The following is a 23446-nucleotide window of genomic DNA, read 5'->3' on the forward strand; positions in this document are numbered from 1 at the left end:
CTCTGGGGCGGAACCAGCGCTCTGCCCTCCTGGTGCTCAGCTCTGGGGCAGAACCAGCGCTCTCCCCTCCCAGTGCTCAGCTCTGGGGCGGAACCAGCGCTCTGCCCTCCTGGTGCTCAGCTCTGGGGCGGAACCAGCGCTCTGCCCTCCCGGTGCTCAGCTCTGGAGCGGAACCAGCGCTCTGCTCTCCTGGTGCTCAGCTCTGGAGCGGAACCAGCGCTCTGCCCTCCCGGTGCTCAGCTCTGGGGCGGAACCAGCGCTCTCCCCTCCTGGTGCTGCCGGAGTTACGCGTCGGCCGCTCCCTCGATCGCTTCAGAGGGAAGGATCGCTGGGCTGGCGTCACTGCTCATGGGGTCTCCGGAGGCGAGCGCGTCACCGTGAGGAGTCCGTGTTCCACGGGGACGGAGAAGCAGCAGCTTTCAGGGCTGGCTGCTGACAGACAGACAGCCGGTCTGTCCACACCGGAACTGGGTCATTAAAAAAAAAGCCAGCCCTCTGTGATGGGCCCGCTGTCCACTAGGGCTAAAATATGAACCCACCCTGGCCGGTTGGCTCAGTGGTAGAGCGTCGGCCTGGCGTGAGGGGGACCCGGGTTCGATTCCCGGCCAGGGCACACAGGAGAAGCGCCCATTTGCTTCTCCACCCCCGCCCTCCTTCCTCTCTGTCTCTCTCTTCCCCTCCCGCAGCCGAGGCTCCATTGGAGCAAAGATGGCCTGGGTGCTGGGGATGGCTCCTTGGCCTCTGCCCTAGGCGCTAGAGTGGCTCTGGTCGCGACAGAGCGACGCCCCGGAGGGGCAGAGCATCGCCCCCTGGTGGGCAGAGCGTCACCCCCGGTGGGTGTGCCGGGTGGATCCCGGTCGGGCGCATGCGGAAGTCTGTCTGACTGTCTCTCCCCGTTTCCAGCTTCAGAAAAATAAAATAAAATAAAATAAATAAAATAAAATAAAATAAAATAAACCCTGCCACGTGTAGCAGATGGATAATTTGGGCATGTGACATCATTCGCCACATTGAGAGGCCTCAGCTGTAGCCATGGCAACCCTCAGCTGAAACTGCTGACTTGGCCATTTCACTCCAAATTGAATGAAAATAGGGCTCACCCTATTATTGTTCTTAACCATTTTCCAAGGGGCGTCTTCTCAGAGCACCCTGCTCGTACGTGCTGTCTGTTTAGGATGGATTATTGGGAAGGTACATGTGTCCAGTGCACCAAGGACACTCACGCCAGGAGCGCTGTCCGGCTGTGCCGGCCGCAGCACCGACCTGGCGGTGGGGAGCCAGGCACCGCCACCCACGCGGGCACGTTGCATTTCCCTTGCAGCTCAGGGGTGGACAAATCCTTTGAAGATACCAATTTAAACCACTAAACATTTCAAGGACTGCCACTCTGAAGTCACGGTAAAGTAACAGTCTTTGAAAGATCAGCTGTTCTACACATCTGTGTGTATCTTAACAAGGACACCTCAGGGGGCCCGTCCTGTGTTGTAAATAGGTTCATGTATGTTTCGGCCGTTGCTTAGGGAAGAGGCCGCGTCCTGTCAGCCTCCACAAGCATCGCTGACACGTGAGCGTTCCGTGTACAAAGTGGCTCTGTGGCCAGGTCGGGGTATTTCCTGCTGCGGATCCTGGCGAACCCCGAAATCTGCTTCCTGACTGTCTGTGGATGCCGTGTGTGTGGCAGGATCGCTTTCCGGGGGGCTCTGCGCCCTGTGGGGTTCCCTGTTCACGGGACCTCCCTGAAGTCCCGAGACAGAGCACAGGGAACTTCCTGATGGGTGTGAAGCTCAATCTGGGTGGCCCTGTCTGGGGGGGGTCAGAGAGGGACAGGACAGTGTCCCCTGCAGTCGGAGACCTCCAGGTAGAACCCGGGCGCTGCACTGTGTTCTGTCTGCTCCTTCATTCGTCACCACCTGCCGGGCATTTGTGCCAGGCCAGCGGGACCCTGTCAGCCTTCACGAAGAGAATTATGAGCCCAGACTCCATCTAATAACAACTCTCAGGAGAAAGCACGCCCAGCCAACTGGCAACCAGCTCCTCAGACCCCGAGGCCCCGGGATCCAAGTTCCCTTCAAGAACTTCCCCAACGACCTCCCGTTCTTCCAGTTTGCCCCCAGATCACCCGTCGCGGGGTCCGGGAAATCTGAGACGGGTTTCAGAGAGCGGAAACCGCCTTCGAGCCTGACTGCAGACGCCGAGGAGACGGGTCAGTTCCTCCAGCTGCTGTGCCAAGACGCTCTACGTAACAACGGCGGTCAGCTGTGGCTCTCAGGCCCCACGGAGTCGTTGACCCCACGGCGCAGTTCGGACAGAACCCGGCTTCAGCTCCCTCATGGCCCCATCCACATGCACAGCCCGATGTTGGGGTGCTCGGGAGACCGCATCGGGGGAGGTACGGTGAGAGAGGGAGCGAGGGGAGAGGACGGCAGAGAAACTGAGGTGGGCGAAGTGAAGTCAACACCACGCTCTCGCTCCGCACGCCGTTCCCGGGCAAGTGGACGGACGGGCTCCCTGCCCAGAGGGGCTCCCTGCCCGGAGGGGTTCACTGCCCAGAGGGGCTCCCTGCCCGGAGGAACAGCTGAGGTGTGTGGGAGCCACGTCTCCTGCGGCTGCCGTTCAGCTTGACGGGTGGCGCAGACTCGGCTACGGCCGGCGCACCTCCCGCCTCCCTCCCTGGCGTAAGTGAAGTCTGCTCGCAAACCATCGTCCTGACTGGAGTCTCAGCGCCTCACATACACCGCCCATCTCTCTCTCTCTCTCTCTCTCTCTCTCTCTCTCTCTCTTTCTCTCTCTCTGCCCCACCCTGGCGGCTGACCAGCGAGAGGTCACTCAGTACCAATTATCCCTAGACTTTCTCATCAGTAAGGCCCTTTCACCAAGAACCATCTGGTTTCTGAGACTCAGACGCCATGTTCTGTACGGCCATGGCTCTCTGAGACGCAGAACCGTGGAAGCTTCGAGCTCAGACAGCGCCGCGTCCCGGATTCTCTCACAGCAATGGCGGAAAGGGCCCTCGGCCGGTGTTGAACGAGTTACCTCAGAAGTCCCCTGCGCACACCCCCCTTTCTTAAGGGAATAGCCGCGTGATGTGCCCCAGGTCCTAAGGCCTGTTCAGGGCGGGACTCGAGCAGAATCTCAGACGTCAGCTCTCGGCTCAGAATCCGCCCGCTCTGATGCCACACAGAGGGAGATAACACCCCCGGATTCGTGAGGGTTGGCAGAGAAAACTGTCTGGGAAGACACAGAGTGGGTCGAGGGGCTGGGGCTGAAGTGCTGCTCCGGACAAACGGCCGGCACGAACGCAAGGACGGAGGCAGGGGTCGTTTTTCCTGCAATCGAAGTAACGTTAACGTAAGCACGGCGAAACCAACGCAAGGAAATGATTTATCCATGAATAGAGCCCTCTGCTTTGAGAGTCTCAGGCAATAAACTAAGATTCAACTTCAACAGCTGGCTCCACACCGGGGTCTAGTTTACGACCTGTGCTAGCTGTGCTGCCTTCATCCTCCGGAACTCTGCGCTGAGATGCAGCCTCACTTCTCTAGAAATCGTCCCTCATTTCCCGTTCTCTTCCACCCACTCGGACACGGCCAGCCTCCCACCTGCATCTGAATCGAGACGTATCCAAGCCTCCTTCTCGGTCATCACCTGAGAGAGGCGACCGACACGGGTTCCCAAACGCTAAGAGGTGGAGTCGTCAGCACAGAACACCAGCTCAGCCGACTGCAGAGGACCTCACGTCGAGACTCATGGTTTTACGCCTTGCAACATCACTCTCTGAGGTCCCTCTCCGCCTCCCATTGCACGCAGAGACCCGGCTGAAGCTGGTCTCGCCACCCACGCCCGAACTGAAAGGGAGCGTCTTTGGCTTCCCCTCCGACCCCACCACGCGCACACCAGGACGCTGACCACCAGGTGCCCGGCTTCATGTCTCCTCTGCACTGATGGCCTGCTGTGACCCCCGCAGTGGTCACGGGACCTGGTACAGCACCTCCCGGCAGGAGAGAAGGCTGCAATCACGTGTCTGCAGCCCGGAAGCTCAACGATCCCGAATGTCCACAGCCTCAAAACCTCTGGCCACTCTGGACCAAGTCCCAAACCGACCCTGCTGAGCCGTCTTCTGTGGGATGTTCTAAGCACCCAGAACGGGGGCGCAGTCAGCCAGGCCACAGAGAACTCCCTCCGGCCCCAAATACCAGCACAAAGGCATCTCAGCTCCGGGAAACCACGCGGCACAGATGGTGTTTCAGCCGCCAGCAGAACACCACGGAGAACGAGCGTGCGTGCCTGCCGACATCCACCACGGAAGGCACTTCCTCCAGCCCGCTGTGGGGGGCGGACAGGACGCCCCTCTCCCCGGCACTTACCAGATGGACGGTGCTTCTGTCCCGCTGATCTCCAGGAAGTCGTAGCCCTCCTCCAGCTGGAAGTCGGTGAAGACCAGGGCGATGGTGTCGCCCGGCTCGGCCAGGATGGTCCAGGTGCAGTCGGCGTTGTTTTCGTACTCGGAGGGGAAGTGCGGGCTGGCGATGCTGCTGCTGGTCCCCCGCAGGGTCCCTCCACAGGCGCCCTCCGCTGCAAGGGACAGAGGAGAAGGGAGACGCTTTTCAAGGTGGTCTCGTACACAAGGACATCTCCAAAGCGTCACCCTCGATCGGGGACACCAATGTCCTAAACCGGAGACCGAGAAGCAATCTGACTGAGGGGTCCCTCAGATGTGTTCACCTGTAACCTAGTTCTGGGGAGAGGCGCACAGAAGTCAACCAAGAACACGGGGTCAGGAACCGAATGGCCATCCTAGGACACAGAGAAGGTGGGTGGCCTTTCTGAAACCTGGACAGCAAGGCTGCCGTGCACGCCGCCTGGATACGCAGATTGACAGCGTTTGCCAAGCTTTCCTCTGCCTCGTGGAAGATGGAGGTAAGCTGGCAACATTTTAGGACCAAGACGCATGCGGCCGTCTTCGTGGTTTGATACGTAGCTTTGAAAATACAGTGCCCTTAGAAGAAGTCCGGCACCTGAATCTGTCTTTTCTCAAGAGTCTGGAATGTGCATTTGGTTTTGAATTTCAGATAAGTTGATATCATAAGATATTATCACAGCAGAGGCACATTGATTCATCAAAAGTTTCCAAGTTAAAAAAAACAAAAAAAAAAAACAAGTTGTATGAAAACTAAAATTGGAATGTTTTGGAAAAGCTCCTGTAAAATGTTAATAAAGATGAAATACATGTAAGATGTAAATAAGCACTGTTAACATAAATAGTGGAAGAAAAGAAGGAAGGAGGAAAGGAAGGAAGGAGGAAAGGAAGGAAGGAAGGAAGGAAGGCAGAAAAGGAAGGAAGAAAGGAAGGAAGGAAGGAAGGCAGAAAAGGAAGGAAGAAAGGAAGGAAGGAAGGAAGGAAGGAAGGAAGGAAGGAAGGAAGGAAGGAAAGAAAAGAAGGAAGGAAAGGAAAGAAGGAAGAAAAGAAGGAAGGAAGGAAGGAAGGGAAGGAAAGAAGAGAGGGAGGGAGGGAGGGAGGGAGGGAGGAAGGAACGAATGAACGAAAGGAAAGGAAAAAAGGAAGGAAAGGATGGAGGAAGGAAGGAAAAAGGAAGGAAGGAAGGAAGGAAGGAAGGAAGAAATTATAACTATAGGCATATCCAAAACCATGTTATTTTACAAATATAAATATTTATGTACTGTCTCAACATAATTTATTAGGTACATAATGTTTGGTAACAGATGATGACATCTTGTATTCCACCGCTGGATTGCCTAATAAAATAAATGGTAGACATTGACCTTGACTAAAGTAACGGCTCCTCCCTGCCGACGCAGGAGGGTGGAGCGGCCACTTCTCTGTGGCTCGTTGGGCTACGACAGCGTGGTTCCTGCTGGTCTTCACAACATTGTGAGACAGACTCTGCGTACATGGTCCGACACGTGTTTGGTGGTTTCCCGATGTTATCTGCATCATTTGACACAAGAATTGTGGTGATAGTTCTCATGACCATCGGGGTTCAAAGAAAGAACTCTGTCCATCTGAAGGCTCTGACGGACACCAAGAGGCACAGCATCGACCTAGCCCTGTCCTGACGTCCAATCATGTCACCCATTTCCAACGGGAAGAATGTGAAACTCTGAGACACCTGCCATCTGGAAATAGTCACTCAGATCTCACTTTTCAGCCATCTCGGCAAGAAGCAGGCATGAATAAAGATCCCCTATCTCCCAGGACACCCCGACATATCACTATCATAGAGATCTCCTAAAAAAAAGAGCAAGAAAGAGAAATCTTTCTCCTTTTTAAAAGTATCGTTAACAGATGACACTGAGATCACAGCTTCCCACCCTTGAAACCGCTGACATTTGGGCTGTATGCTTCTCTTTTCTGGGAGGTGGCCATGTGTATCATACAAAGCGTAGCAGAATCCTAGCCCCTGCCCACCGGCGGCCAAAAATATCCCCCCACTGGTGATACGATGGCGAGAAACATCTCTAGACTCTGACAAATCTTCATTGGGGGCAAAAACTGCCCCTAGTTGAGAGCCGCTGACTTTGATGAATTTAATGAGCACTTTTTCTGGTCTAGTTCCGGGGTTTTATATAGAACCTTCAACACAGGAGGAATTAAAACCACATTAACATGCTAGGTCCTTCTCATTCTTTGTGTCAAGATTAATAATTTATTATTAGATTGTTGGCTTATTTAAATGTATTAAAAGATATCATGTACAGGGTGTTCTGCCTTACATAATCTTTTTCGTGTGAAGTAACTTAATTAAAAGGATTAGAATTACTGCCATAGTATTTGAAAACGGTTCTCATTTTTTTTTATACACATTACGCGATTTTCCCCACAAAGAGCGAGCCCAGATAAATGAAGCTAATTAAGGCAACGACGATGGAATGTTCTGAAGTAATATATTTTAATCTCTTTAGAAAAAAAAATACCTAAACATCAGTATGGATATAATAGCTGTATTGTGGGTGTTTTCATTGGATCTCTCTCCAATCCTAGGATTCGCATTTTGAATGAGGATGTGTGTGACGTATGGGAGTTTTACACGACAGATCGCATTTTCAAATTCATAGGTTCATAATTTCTGAGAAGTGTTTCCACCACGCAGGCTTCACGCAATATATAAAAACTAACAATGTAAAGTAGCGTAGCAATGTATTATTAAATACCCTGTTCCAATCTCTCATAAATAAAATACTAAAAATAAAGGCTCTATGGAAAATCCCATAAAGGCTTTTTGGAACTAGTGGTTATTAGCCAGAATTAGCAAAATTAGAGCCTCAGATCTTTGGCAGTCATCTCTCAGTACTGCTTACACTCTGCCCTACACACGTACATACATGTACATGCACCCATACGCACACACACGTGCACACAACTCACACGAGCACTTGAAACTAATATTCTTGCTCCCATCCTTTCTCTAATATGTTCCACTTAAATCAGCAAAATTCACCCTTTCAAAACTTAAAAATTTTCTGTTCCAACCTGTCACGCTTCCCCTCTCACCCTTCAGACTGAAATCGAAGGTGATGACGCCCTGAGGCGTGTGCTGTGTGATGGGACGCCCTGAGGCGTGTGCTGTGTGATGGGACGCCCGGAAGCGTGTGCTGTGTGATGGGACGCCCGGAGGCGTGTGCTGTGTGATCAGAACCCCCCCCCACTGCCTTCCCGGTGCCCGGTGCCCACCCCACCCACTCTGTCTCCTCTCTGTCCACCCTCCTCGCCTCAGTCTGCTCTGGCCACACAGCCTGCTGGGACCGGAGTCCTGGAAGGTCCCTGCCCCAGGGCCTTAGCACCTGTCATCCTGCTCATGTCTTGTCTCCTGCCCTGTGGTGTCCTCATAAGTCACACTGCCGGGCCCGCCGTCGCTGACCCCACACGTGGAGCAGCGCCCACTTCCTGGCCCCGTCCACGTGTCCTGTCCGCGTGTCCTGCGCTGCCTGGCTTCCTGGCGAAGCCCCTGGACCGCACGTTCGCCAGGCTCGCGTCTGCACCTGCGTCCTCCCCTCCCCCGCCCCGACACTAGATGACGGCTGGACCTCAGTCCACGTTCCCTCTGCTTTCTTTTCTCCCCGTGGAGGGAACGCCTCCAGCATCTCCCGCCGTCCTGTCACCCACAGGAGCCCTAGGCCGTCAGGCCCAGTGTTGGAGGTGGGCCCGCAGGAAAATGTGTTTCTGGAGTACGCGGGATTCCGAACTGCCCGGAGTAGGAGTTGGAAAGTCAGGAAATGGAGTCATAGAAATACGAAGCTTCTGCAAGTAAGAGGTTTAAACAATAAAAATAAAATAATGTTTTTTTAAAACCTGCAGCAAGATTCTAGGTTGAGCAGAATTTCAGATAAAAGTGAAATTTCCAAGAAGGCGGTGGGGCCTTCGCCGTCCAGCCAGGATTGGGGGGCAGGTGGGTTTCACTTTGTTTCTGACAAGTAGCTGAGCCGCCAGCCAGACATTTCTTTGTATACTCCGCAGAGCAGCAGGGAAAGTTCTAGAGGAGATCAAGTCAAGGCAGGCAGAGAAAACAAAGGAATCAAAGCAAAACACTGGGCACAGGAGGTGACAGGGGAGATTCCTGGCAACTGGAAGAATTGTTTCCAGTCCCACAGGTAAGCGGCAGACACACACTCGGAAACCACATAAATAAAGTAACATGTATCACCACCAGTCAATAACCATGAAGATAAACTAATTCTGGCCCATATTGAAATAATATAGTTATGTTAATAGACAGTAAACTCCTTTTATTCCAGAGATGTTTATTCCATAAGCAAGCAAAATGTATCAAAGCTTTTACCTTTCTATTAATTTTGCTCATTCTTCTCATTTGAAAGCTGAAATGTTGGGAGAGGGCTTCTAATTATGTAAACGGTATTTAGAATCCTATCCTCCCCCCCCCACTTTTTTTTTAAATACATTATACAGAAGGAAAATGAAGTTAGGTCAAAACTGCATGTAAAAATCTGACTGTGAGAATTAGTACACAACAAATATTCTTTAATTTGAGTAGTTCATGAACAAAGGTTCATGGATGTCCTGGTGCCTCCTGACCATCCAGAGTACGATCATACAAAAATGTTTATTTTAAACATATGTAAGGCAACATTAAAAAAAAGGTAAATGTATGTTCTTCTTGTTTCCATAAACTGGTTGTCAAACAAACATGATTTTAAATTAATAAAACTGTAACTGTAATTTTATGTTTTGAAAAATAAACCACTCCCGGGAGTCAGAAAGCATGAAAAAAACCCTCACCCCTCAAAGGGTTAATGCGAGGATGTCTAACAACATCCCTTCAGTCAGCGTATTAAGAGCTGTTTCCAGGACTTCTGAGCAAAGGAGCTGGCAGTCGAGTGTGGGCTGGGCTCCCACTTCAAATTTCCCTCAGAGAAATTACATCTTTAAATCAGTTTCCTATATTAAGTTTTCACAAAATCTTGCTTTTGTGGAGGGGAAAAAAAAGATTCTACAGCTAAAAAAAGTTTGACTGTCATCTTGTTAATCCAAGAAGATAGGGTTTTTAATAAAAGATGTGTTAGAATCTACTGATTTCTGTAAAAGGGAAAAATAATTCTAAATATAAGCAGAAACCACGGTGCACCATTTCCCCTCGGGAATTTCAAAACTTTTTTTAAAAAGCTTCGTTCTAAACTTTAAAAAACGATTCTGTGCCTTGCCCGAGTGGGGTAAACGTTGCTAGGAATGTAACTGAAGGGCATGATACAAGATACAGAATAAAACATTATTTTGAGACATACTTTGCCTCCTTTATCATAAAGAAAAATTGAAACCAACTAAATGTTTAATCAGTATAAATCATGGAAGAGAGTGCGGTGTGTCTAAAGCACACAACAGCCCACGTGTCTACCAGGTGTCCCCAGTGTGGCTAAAGCCACGACCGAGTGAGAATATTGAATTTGTTCACAGGCAGGGTGCACAACTAGACATAGTCTCCTCTTGGTGTTACAAACTATACGGGGACATAGGCAGGCCGGGGGAAAAAACACACACACAACTAGATACAGTCTCTCCTTGGTGTTACAAACTATACGGGGACATAGGCAGGCCAGGGGGAAAAAACACACACACAACTAGATACAGTCTCTCCTTGGTGTTACAAACTATACGGGGACATAGGCAGCCGGGGGAAAAAACACACACACAACTAGATACAGTCTCTCCTTGGTGTTACAAACTATACGGGGACATAGGCAGCCCGGGAAAAAACACACACACACAACTAGATACAGTCTCTCCTTGGTGTTACAAACTATACGGGGACATAGGCAGGCCGGGAACACACACACACAATGTTACCAGCCCTGGGAGATGTTCTCAGACTCATGCTCCCCAGGGTTGTGGACAATATCGGAACCAGTGGAAACTCATGAATCCGACGGTCTGGGATTCAGTCCGAGTCCGCTCTCCTCTGTGTGTACCATGTGTTCTGCCCTCTCTCTGCCTCAGTCTGGTTATTTACCGACGGGGATAATCACGGTGTCTGTGCACAGAGTGGTGTGAAGGGAACGAGGATTCGCAACCATTGAACACTTAGAGCCACGCAGGCAAGTACGTCCTAGTTGATCAAAATGGCTGTTGTTGTTTCCAACAGCTTGGGAGACCGTGATCACACAGTGATAGTTCGCTGAATTATTAAATTGTTTTTATGCGTTTCACTCTGTAAGGTTGAAAAGTTCTGTTGCTCTGAAAACTCTTCTTCTCAAGTGAAGACCCTGTGTCCACGGGAGTGAGTGCAGTAACTGGTCCGAGACAGGAGAGAGAGAGTGGCAGAGAGTTAGGGGAGGGAGGTCCGGCTTCCTTCCCGTCCTCCGGGTCTGGACTGGCAGGGGCTGGGAGCCATGCTCTGTCTCTCCCCTGATGCCGTGGCTGCCGCTCCTGTAGAGGCACCAACACTTCACGTGGAGCCGAGGCGATCAGGAGAGCATGTTCCTCCCAGGCACGAGAGTCCCTGTGAGAAGCACTAGCCCCTCAGTCACCTTCCGTCCCCTCCAGGATCTCCACGTCTCGAGTGCCTGACCTCTACTTCCACCAAAGCTCTCGAAACCTTCCTACTGGTTCCTCTGACACTCACGGTCAACTATCAGCAAAATCTCCTACATCTCATCCATTAAACAGGATGTCGCCTGAAGATACTGAATCGTGAAGTCCTCCCGAATGGTCAATGTATTGCTTCCGTAACCCACGTGCCCTGGTCCCAGAGCCGGACCACATGGCCACCTACCTGCATCTCATTGCTACTTCCAGGTTGCTGTTGTTCTTTCCTCTAAGGTGTCCCCAGCTTTGAGCCTCCTGTCCTCAGGATCTAAGACCTCTCTCCTCGCTGTCCTCCACACAGACCCGGGCACAGCGCCGTTCAGGACTGTTTCCTGCTGGCCCCTGTCAGACTCTCCGCTCTCCATCTGTCTCCGTTCTGCCTGGTCCTTTGACTTGTGGCCTCTCTGTTTACCACCCCCCACCTCTTCCAACAGCCGCACACCAGCTCAGGCCCCTCTCACGATGCACCTTCATCTCCTCACTCCACAGAAGTGAGCATCCCCCTGGTTGCAACCTCAGATCTCCCAATCCCAGACATTTGCCTTCTCCGCTTCCAGGGTCCACCCCTAAGTCCTGTTCTTGCTGTCATCTCTGATCGGGATTCTAAGCCAAAGCTGAACCACTGTCTTCTCTCTTAAAATAATTATTTCTCTCTCTTTTTTAAATTGGAGAACTATGAATAGCATACAGCTCATTATAACATTCCCCATTCAATTTTTGAAAAGCAGCTCTAGCATTACTGTACACTGTGCCTGTGTATCCGTACAGCGAGCGACACTCTCGGGGACGTAGTCAGTACAAAACTACAGACTGAATCCCAGCGACCTCCAGAGTCCACATCCACCTCTGGCTCGTGTTCTAAAATCCCTTCCGAAGCAACACTCTTCGAAACAAGAAATGTCCACCGTTGCAACCTCTAGTTTTCTCACCGCTCCCCGAAACCACGGAGGTCACGATTGGGTCCGCCCTGGTCCGCCGCGCCCGCTCCTCCCAACTGAGTTCTCAGCTCTCTGCAGCTTTCGACGACTGTCCATTTCTTCTTCCTTAAAATGCTTTTTCCACTAGACTTTTGAAGATATTTAAAGAAACAGTTCCCTGGCGATCTGTAAGAAGCGGCAGACAGAGGACCGGCGAGGCCGCGTGACCTGCCTGACCTTTCCCTCCGTGAGTCCAGCGCGGGGACGTGCACACGGACAGCACGGTGTCAGGACACACTTGGGGCCTCGGTACAGTGGGCGCAGAGCTGCGTCACTGGTGTTTGTAGTCACAGCTCCCGGGCTCCCTCACGACTCGGGGCTCCCTCATGACTCTGGGGCTCCCTCACAACTCCGGGGCTCCCTCTGACCCTCCCGGCCTTCTCTCCTCAGCGCCCTTGTTGTCTCCCTTCCATCCTCGGTCCTCAGCCAGACCAGTGGCTGAGATTTGGGGCTCGACCGTCCTCCCCTGTCCACTCCACCCGGTGTCCACTGCATGGATCTGTGTCCTGTCTGTGCTGAGATTCGGGGCTCGACCGTCCTCCCCTGTCCACTCCACCCGGTGTCCGCTGCATGGATCTGCGTCCTGTCTGTGCTGAGATTCGGGGCTCAGACCATCTCCCCTGTCCACTCCACCCGGTGTCCGCTGCATGGATCTGTGTCCTGTCTGTGCTGAGATTTGGGCTCGGACCGTCCTCCCTTGTCCGCTCCACCCGGTGTCCGCTGCATGGATCTACGTCCCCTGTCTGTGCTGAGATTCGGGCTCGGACCCTCCTCCCCTGTCCGCTCCACCCGGTGTCCACTGCATGGATCTGTGTCCTGTCTGTGCTGAGATTCGGGCTCGGACCGTCCTCCCCTGTCCGCTCCACCCGGTGTCCACTGCATGGATCTGTGTCCTGTCTGTGCTGAGATTTGGGCTCGGACCGTCCTCCCCTGTCCGCTCCACCCGGTGTCCGCTGCATGGATCTGTGTCCTGTCTGTGCTGAGATTCGGGCTCGGACCGTCCTCCCCTGTCTGCTCCACCCGGTGTCCACTGCATGGATCTGTGTCCTGTCTGTGCTGAGATTTGGGCTCGGACCGTCCTCCCCTGTCCACTCCACCTGGTGTCCGCTGCATGGATCTGTGTCCCCTGTCTGTGCTGAGATTCGCGCTCGGACCGTCCTCCCTGTCCACTCCACCCGGTGTCCGCTGCATGGATCTACGTCCCCTGTCTGTGCCGAGAGCTTGCCGACTTGCCGTTCACTTTCAGATCTCTCCGGAATTGCCGCTACACGTCTCCCACCGCCTGCGTGGCGCGATCACCGTCTGGGCATCCACAGAGCATTCCGGAGTGACGAGCCCCTGGTTCAAACTCCTGGTCTCCCCCCTTTTCCAAAACCGAGACGTTCCCGCCTTCTCAAGGTCGGTGAATGCCAACCCCAGCCCCCCGGGGGCTCAGGAGGGAAGCCAGGGCCTCACCCGCAACTCAGAAGTGAAATCCCAGCGGTCCTCCCTGCCAACCGCATTCTGAATCCAGTCACATCCGCCAGCTTCCCGGCTGCCACCGGTCCCCAGGGGACGTCACCTCACATCCTGATCGCCGCCGTGGCTTCCTGACGGGTTTTCCACTTGGCCCCTCCACCCTCTCTCTCCTCTCCTCCAAAGAGCGGCCAGCGTGGCCTCTTACATTCTAAGTGAGATGACGTCCCTCCTCTTCTCGAAAACCTCCAACCACTGATCAGGGTATAAGGGGACGGCCCCCTGATGGTCGATGGCCCTGTGGGACCCTCCTACCCACCCCAGGCCCCGCTCTGCTCGCGCCCACCCACCCCACCCCACATCCACTCTGCAGTCACTGGGTTCCTGTCCCAGGACCACGCCCGCTGTCTCTTTGAGCCAGACCATTCTCTGGTGTCTTCAACCAAATCCCTTTCTCACCTCCCTGGGGGTCCAAGAAATCCTGGTTTTGCCCATGATGGGCCTCCCAGGACACGGGACATCCGGATGACCCTGAGAGACCAGGCTGCTGGTTACCACAGCGCTTCTGCAGATGGGAGTTTTCTGTTTCCATGACTGAATTTCTCTGCACCGTTTTGCAACTGCCTGTGACACCCTCGATTTGCTGTTGCTCGCTGGTCTGTGTCCGCGGTCCGTCTCCACCTGGTCTGCGTCCGCGGTCCGTCTCCACCTGGTCTGCGTCCGCGGTCCGTCTCCACCTGGTCTGCGTCCGCGGTCCGTCTCCACCTGGTCTGTGTCCGCGGTCCGTCTCCACCTGGTCTGCGTCTGTGGTCCGTCTCCACCTGGTCTGCGTCCGCGGTCCGTCTCCACCTGGTCTGCGTCCGCGGTCCGTCTCCACCTGGTCTGTGTCCGCGGTCCGTCTCCACCTGGTCTGTGTCTGCGGTCTGCGGTCCGTCTCTGCCCACTGAAACATTGTCTCCATGTCAGTGGGATGCTTCCTGCTCCGTTCACTGCGTAGAAGGTGCCCCAGCATCGAGAACCAGTCTAAGCAAATGACCGCGTATGGACCGCTCATGACCCCGTACCTGGTCGTGTAAAGGAAGATTTACTGGGACACGTTCACGCCCAGGTGTCCAGGTCATGTCTCTGGAGGACCGTGCACCATGGTGACTGACCACAGGAGCAGAAATAGAGGCCACCTGACTCGGGAGACTCAGACCACTTACTCTCCGGCCCCTGACAGAGACGCTCCCTGGCCAGATGGGTCCGGTACCTGCCACCTGGTCGGCAGGCAGGCCCCCGCTGCACGGCGCCTTACAGGACCAGCTCACGACTGCCAGCCAGGAGCAGACGTCTTCCCTCGGCAATCAAGGGACCATGAAAGCAACTTCCGGGCGTCACTTTAACTCGACTGTCTCCTCACAAGGCACAGGGAAATTCCTCAACGCCGAGAGCGATTGTGGTGAAACCACGCACCGCCCGGAGTTTGCAAAGTGCAGACAGCGCTCCCAGAATTCTAGTCTTAGAAACAAATTAAGTAGCAGAGGGAAACAATGTGATATGTGGAGAGCCCCTAATTACACCCTTATGTGCAGAAGTAAACACTGGAAACACTCATTATGTTAAATGATGGGGAGGATAATACTACTAATTGTATAATTCCGAGAATATGGAGAACACACGGCCGTCGTTAGCTACAACTGCAATGTTGAGGATGTTACACTAACAAAGGGGAAAAAAGTGTGAATGCACGCTGCACTCGATGACTTCAGCCTCAGGGAGCATCTCTGAGCTGCCCCCCCCCCACCTAGGTCTCTATTCTCACTCGACTCCAGCTCTTCCATGACCAAGATTAAAACAGTGTCAGTGATCACCGATCCTGAGCACCTGGAGCGTCTCATCTGCCCTGGACCAGTCCCGAGAGACTGAAAGTTGACCTGACTCAGGACCAGAGGCTTTGCCAGAAAGAGAGTGTGTCCAGGATGTCCCAGCCGACAAGACGGACAGCCAGACCCTGCCTGGCGGAGTCCCTGGGTTAAGCGCCTCCTCCGCGGCCCACCGCAGCGAGTGCCGTCCACCCAGGCACAAGGGACGTCGGCACCAGATATATTCAGCTCCAGAGCGAATCTGGTTCCCGCCGGGAATAAAATCAGGGAACAATACTGCACATTAATGCACAAAGATGAAAATAATTGGCATAGAGGCACTTAGGATTGTGCTTTCGACTCGTTACAAGATTGCCTTTAAGAAGAAGTCAAAAAAACAAAACGAAACAAAATTGCTCTGAGGAAAGCCTGTAGCATCCTGAAGATGCAAAACGCAAACCAGATCGACTCGCATCTCATGTCTGACACCCAGCATTAAGCATTCTCTTCCGTTTCAGCTTTGCTGAGATTTATCCTAAAGTTGTTTACTGCGCCGTGTGCAAGATCTGGGCTTCGGACTACGTTGTCCAAAGCCATTCCAGCTTAAGTTAGCGTCAGGTCCCTTGTGGGAAGATTGTTGCAGCCACTCTCACTCCGCACGGCGCGGATCTGCCGTGACAGCTCATTTAAGACTTTCTTTGCCGCGTCCCCTCTGTGATGGCGCTAAGGAGCACACGGGGGTCCTCAGCATCACAGGATGTACAAGCACCCCCCCAATCCAGCGTGGCTTCTCCCCTTTCTCCCTCCAGACACCGAGCCTCCGGGTCCAGTCAGTGAGCCTCCCAGTCCAGTCAGTGAGCCTCCCGGTCCAGCCAGTGAGCCTCCCGGTCCAGCCACCGAGCCTCCGGGTCCAGTCAGTGAGCCTCCCGGTCCAGCCACCGAGCCTCCGGGTCCAGTCAGTGAGCCTCCCGGTCCAGCCAGTGAGCCTCTGGGTCTTCCTCTTCCCTTCATCCCTGCCAGCCAGGTGGTTGGCAACTAGGGAACCTTGAGTGACGTCTCATCAAGCATCAGCAAGCGACACATTGTCCATCCCAGTCCCACTGCCTATGGCCGAGTCAGATAAAGACCCGTGTGGCTTTGGGCAGCTCCAAAGGAAACAGGGGCGTCTGTTAATCACACGTTTCATTAAAGGTGTCACTGAGGTCAGCCGAGTCTTCCCTGGGCTGTGGCTCTTGGCCTCTTTGCTAACGAGCTAAGATGAATTCTTCCGAGACCCTAGCACCATCTTGAAATGGATCAAATCAGTCAACTCCAAAAAAGGCCCAGTAGTCACCATGTCCTCTATTCCGTAAAAGCATCCCATAATAGTGACACTTCGTTCTGACACATCTAGGTGAAGCTTGACCTCGAGTGGACGTGTTTAGATGGACACAAGTTGGGGGCTTTCTTGAGAAGCCGCCTCAGTTTCCCCCAATTCGCTTGCTGTTATTTTCTGTGGTTTGTAGATCATGCTTCTCGGCAACGACAAAGGCCAATGGCCTCCCTCCGCATCCCAGAGGCGCGGGGACAAGGTGGGGCCGCTGGTACCCGGCACCGTTGCCACCTTGGACATGTCCCCTCGCACCTCACCGCAGCAGGTGCCGGTGGGGGGAGGGCAGGGGAAGAGACAACGGCCTGTGGGACGTTCATCACACACCTGCACGGACACTCAGTCCAAAGAACAAGCTTCGTCACGATCCCTCTGCTTCTCCAATGCTTTCTCCCCCAGTCGCCCGCCAGCTACAGGAAACACGTCCACTGGGTGTAACCCGCCAGCTACGGGAAACATGTCCACTGGCTATAACCCGCCAGCTACAGGAAACAAGTCCGCTGGCTGAGAAGCGGACACTGAAGAGGGAGCAGTCACTGGCTGACCACTTCCCAGATACTTTGTGTCCTGCCTCAGCGGCCTCCCAGGACGACCGAGCCTGGGCCCAGGGCACCTTCTCCTGGTTGCACCCCCTGCCCCCTCAGTGTCACCCTCTGCAGGGAGTGACAGTTCCTGGGAGGATGGCTGAGATGAGAAGGTCCCCCTTTAGTGAGGGACCTGGGACGGCGAGGGAAGGAGGGGAGAGGGGCTGGGATCGACGTGATGACCGCAGAGAGCCCTTCCCCAGAGCAGGGAATCTTTGGGGCGCAGACCACTGTCCCCTCTGTCCTCTCCAAAGGTGGACCTCATTGGGGAAGGAAGCGCTTCAGCAGGTGATCCGCAGCCTTTATACAGAGGCACGAAGGGACCCTCCAGCCGAAACTGCCCTCTCTGGACTCAATGTCAGGGGTCGAGGTTTTCATGGGAAACACACAAGGCCATCACACCCAGCACGTCCCAGACGGAGTCCTTCCCAGTGCTCAGTGTCAGCCAACCACATCCACAGAAAACACGGAGACAGTTGTTGCTCTCCCTTCCTGACTTTCTACAGCCCTTCCTGGCCTCCTTTCCAGGCACGTGGCCTTGGGGGGGGCAGGGGGGCTCAGGCGCTGCACGAGGGGCAGGTGGAGAAGGGGGGGACACCAGGCCCTGCCAGTCTCGGGTGCATCTCCAGAGCAGGACAGCCCCAGACCAGCACGTCCTCTGTGCCCTTCCCGTGCTCTCGGGCTTCGAACACAAATCCCTCAAGAAGAAAATGTTTAACTCAAGTTCAAGTCCGTGTTTCCTAGTTTCACCTTGGGTTCCTTTAAATATTCTTCTTTTCTCGTAAACTAGACGGGTGTCACGGAGTGCTCAGGTCCAGACTCCGTCCCCGCTGCTAACTTCCCTGTGACCCCGGGCGGCCACTCCACGCCTCTGGGCCCAAGTCTCTCTGATGAAAACCCAGGCACAGTGACAGTATGCAGCTTGTGGTGACTGTGGAAATTAATCACACGGAGATCCAGAAAGCATGTCCACAGCCCCTGACAGTTGGTCATTACTGTAAATTCAACTTATATCATGTCTATTTCTTGAAATGGACAGCGTTCCAGACCAAGCCAAAATGTGTATCATCTGATGACGAACGCTATTCAGGTTGTTATGTATTAAATTACTTTGAATGTGACTGATTATTCTCTGCAGAAAAAGAAACATAGAGGCCTTTTGAGAAACCTTTCTCTTTTTTTCTTTTTTGGATTAATCATGAGTGTGCTCACTCTTACTTTCTGTCCAAACTAATTTTTAAAATATCTCCTCTCTCCTCTGGGAAACGATTCAGCCGAAATCCTCTTCGGGAAATGCTGAGACGTTCACCGGGAGAACCCCAATCCGAACATGACAGGCTCGTGTGTTTCAGGGGGACACTGGCCTTTCCACTCGGAGCCGTCTGTCGGGGCTCGCCACCAGCCACGTGGCTACTTCCCCCGGATCTGCTGTGACTCAGAAATGCATGCCGGGCTTGGAAGACCGATGTGGAAAACCAAGTGCAAACTATTCATTAATACTGTACACTGATCATGTTACTACGTTATTACTGTACACTGATCATGTTACTGTGTTAATACTGTACACTGATCATGTTACTGCGTTAATACTGTACACTAATCATGTTACTGCCTTAATACTGTACACTGATCATGTTACTGTGTTAATACTGTACACTGATCATGTTACTACGTTATTACTGTACACTGATCATGTTACTGCGTTAATACTGTACACTAATCATGTTACTGCCTTAATACTGTACACTGATCATGTTACTGTGTTAATACTGTACACTGATCATGTTACTGTGTTAATACTGTACACTGATCATGTTACTGCGTTAATACTGTACACTGATCATGTTACTGCCTTAATACTGCACACTGACCATGTTACTACGTTAATACTGTACACTGATCATGTTACTACGTTAATACTGTACACTGATCATGTTACTATTACATTAATACTGTACACTGATCATGTTACTACGTTAATACTGTACACTGATCATGTTACTACATTAATACTGTACACTGATCATGTTACTATTACATTAATACTGTACACTGATCATGTTACTACATTAATACTGTACACTGATCATGTTACTTCGTTAATACTGTACATTGATCATGTTACTATTACATTAATACTGTACACTGATCATGTTACTACATTAATACTGTACACTGATCATGTTACGCCATTAATACTGTACACTGGTCATGTTACTTCATTAATACTGTACACTGATCATGTTACGTCATTAATACTGTACACTGATCATGTTACTATTACATTAATACTGTACACTGATCATGTTACTACGTTAATACTGTACACTGGTCATGTTACTTCATTAATACTGTACACTGATCATGTTACTATTATATTAATACTGTACACTGATCATGTTACTTTGTTAATACTGTACACTGATCATGTTACTACGTTAATACTGCACACTGATCATGTTAGTTCGTTAATACTGTACACTGGTCATGTTACTATGTTAATACTGTACACTGATCATGTTACGTCATTAATACTGTACACTGATCATGTTACTTTGTTAATACTGTACACTGATCACGTTACTTTGTTAATACTGCACACTGATCATGTTACTGTGTTAATACTGCACACTGATCATGTTACTACGTTAATACTGTACACTGATCATGTTACTAGTTAATACTGTACACTGATCATGTTACTACGTTAATACTGTACACTGATCATGTTAGTTCGTTAATATTGTATACTGATCATGTTAGTTCGTTAATACTGCACACTGATCATGTTACTATGTTAATACTGCACACTGATCATGTTACTTCGTTAATACTGTACACTGATCATGTTACTATGTTAATACTGTACACTGATCATGTTAGTTCGTTAATACTGTACACTGGTCATGTTACTATTACATTAATACTGTACACTGATCATGTTACTATTACATTAATACTGTACACTGATCATGTTACTACATTAATACTGTACACTGGTCATGTTACTTCATTAATACTGCACACTGATCATGTTACTACGTTATTACTGTACACTGATCATGTTACTGTGTTAATACTGTACACTGATCATGTTACTGCGTTAATACTGTACACTAATCATGTTACTGCCTTAATACTGTACACTGATCATGTTACTACGTTAATACTGTACACTGGTCATGTTACTTCATTAATACTGCACACTGATCATGTTACTACGTTAATACTGTACACTGATCATGTTACTTTGTTAATACTGTACACTGATCATGTTACTATTACATTAATACTGTACACTGATCATGTTACTATGTTAATACTGTACAATGATCATGTTACTATTACATTAATACTGTACACTGATCATGTTACTATTACATTAATACTGTACACTGATCATGTTACTGCGTTAATACTGTACACTGATCATGTTACTGCCTTAATACTGCACACTGACCATGTTACTACGTTAATACTGTACACTGATCATGTTACTACGTTAATACTGTACACTGATCATGTTACTATTACATTAATACTGTACACTGATCATGTTACTACGTTAATACTGTACACTGATCATGTTACTACGTTAATACTGTACACTGATCATGTTACTATTACATTAATACTGTACACTGATCATGTTACTACATTAATACTGTACACTGATCATGTTACTTCGTTAATACTGTACATTGATCATGTTACTATTACATTAATACTGTACACTGATCATGTTACTACATTAATACTGTACACTGATCATGTTACGTCATTAATACTGTACACTGGTCATGTTACGTCATTAATACTGTACACTGATCATGTTACGTCATTAATACTGTACACTGATCATGTTACTATTACGTTAATACTGTACACTGATCATGTTACTACGTTAATACTGTACACTGGTCATGTTACTTCATTAATACTGTACACTGATCATGTTACTATTATATTAATACTGTACACTGATCATGTTACTTTGTTAATACTGTACACTGATCATGTTACTACGTTAATACTGCACACTGATCATGTTAGTTTGTTAATACTGTACACTGGTCATGTTACTATGTTAATACTGTACACTGATCATGTTACTATGTTAATACTGTACACTGGTCATGTTACTATGTTAATACTGTACACTGATCATGTTACGTCATTAATACTGTACACTGATCATGTTACTTTGTTAATACTGTACACTGATCACGTTACTTTGTTAATACTGCACACTGATCATGTTACTACGTTAATACTGCACACTGATCATGTTACTGTGTTAATACTGCACACTGATCATGTTACTACGTTAATACTGTACACTGATCATGTTACTAGTTAATACTGTACACTGATCGTGTTACTACGTTAATACTGTACACTGATCATGTTAGTTCGTTAATATTGTATACTGATCATGTTAGTTCGTTAATACTGCACACTGATCATGTTACTATGTTAATACTGCACACTGATCATGTTACTTCGTTAATACTGTACACTGATCATGTTACTATGTTAATACTGTACACTGATCATGTTAGTTCGTTAATACTGTACACTGGTCATGTTACTTCATTAATACTGCACACTGATCATGTTACTACGTTATTACTGTACACTGATCATGTTACTGTGTTAATACTGTACACTGGTCATGTTACTTCATTAATACTGCACACTGATCATGTTACTACGTTATTACTGTACACTGATCATGTTACTGCGTTAATACTGTACACTGATCATGTTACTGCGTTAATACTGTACACTAATCATGTTACTGCCTTAATACTGTACACTGATCATGTTACTGTGTTAATACTGTACACTGATCATGTTACTACGTTATTACTGTACACTGATCATGTTACTGCGTTAATACTGTACACTAATCATGTTACTGCCTTAATACTGTACACTGATCATGTTACTGTGTTAATACTGTACACTGATCATGTTACTGCGTTAATACTGTACACTGATCATGTTACTATTACATTAATACTGTACACTGATCATGTTACTACATTAATACTGTACACTGATCATGTTACTTCGTTAATACTGTACATTGATCATGTTACTATTACATTAATACTGTACACTGATCATGTTACTACATTAATACTGTACACTGATCATGTTACGCCATTAATACTGTACACTGGTCATGTTACTTCATTAATACTGTACACTGATCATGTTACGTCATTAATACTGTACACTGATCATGTTACTATTACATTAATACTGTACACTGATCATGTTACTACGTTAATACTGTACACTGGTCATGTTACTTCATTAATACTGTACACTGATCATGTTACTATTATATTAATACTGTACACTGATCATGTTACTTTGTTAATACTGTACACTGATCATGTTACTACGTTAATACTGCACACTGATCATGTTAGTTCGTTAATACTGTACACTGGTCATGTTACTATGTTAATACTGTACACTGATCATGTTACGTCATTAATACTGTACACTGATCATGTTACTTTGTTAATACTGTACACTGATCACGTTACTTTGTTAATACTGCACACTGATCATGTTACTGTGTTAATACTGCACACTGATCATGTTACTACGTTAATACTGTACACTGATCATGTTACTAGTTAATACTGTACACTGATCATGTTACTACGTTAATACTGTACACTGATCATGTTAGTTCGTTAATATTGTATACTGATCATGTTAGTTCGTTAATACTGCACACTGATCATGTTACTATGTTAATACTGCACACTGATCATGTTACTTCGTTAATACTGTACACTGATCATGTTACTATGTTAATACTGTACACTGATCATGTTAGTTCGTTAATACTGTACACTGGTCATGTTACTATTACATTAATACTGTACACTGATCATGTTACTATTACATTAATACTGTACACTGATCATGTTACTACATTAATACTGTACACTGGTCATGTTACTTCATTAATACTGCACACTGATCATGTTACTACGTTATTACTGTACACTGATCATGTTACTGTGTTAATACTGTACACTGATCATGTTACTGCGTTAATACTGTACACTAATCATGTTACTGCCTTAATACTGTACACTGATCATGTTACTACGTTAATACTGTACACTGGTCAT

General features: G+C 49.3%; 1 protein-coding gene across 1 annotated transcript in view; it reads right to left on the reverse strand.

Moving 5' to 3' along the window:
- Nucleotides 1–23446, reverse strand: part of CSMD1 (CUB and Sushi multiple domains 1) — a 1658614-nt gene that overhangs the window by 825568 nt on the left and 809600 nt on the right. Inside the window, exon 5 of the mRNA XM_066237815.1 lies at nucleotides 4365–4572. Coding sequence (XP_066093912.1) covers nucleotides 4365–4572 — 208 coding nt within the window. The remainder of the gene's footprint in view (nucleotides 1–4364; nucleotides 4573–23446) is intronic.

The sequence above is a fragment of the Saccopteryx bilineata genome, chromosome 6 (assembly GCF_036850765.1).
Source record: "Saccopteryx bilineata isolate mSacBil1 chromosome 6, mSacBil1_pri_phased_curated, whole genome shotgun sequence".
Lineage (NCBI taxonomy): Eukaryota > Metazoa > Chordata > Mammalia > Chiroptera > Emballonuridae > Saccopteryx > Saccopteryx bilineata.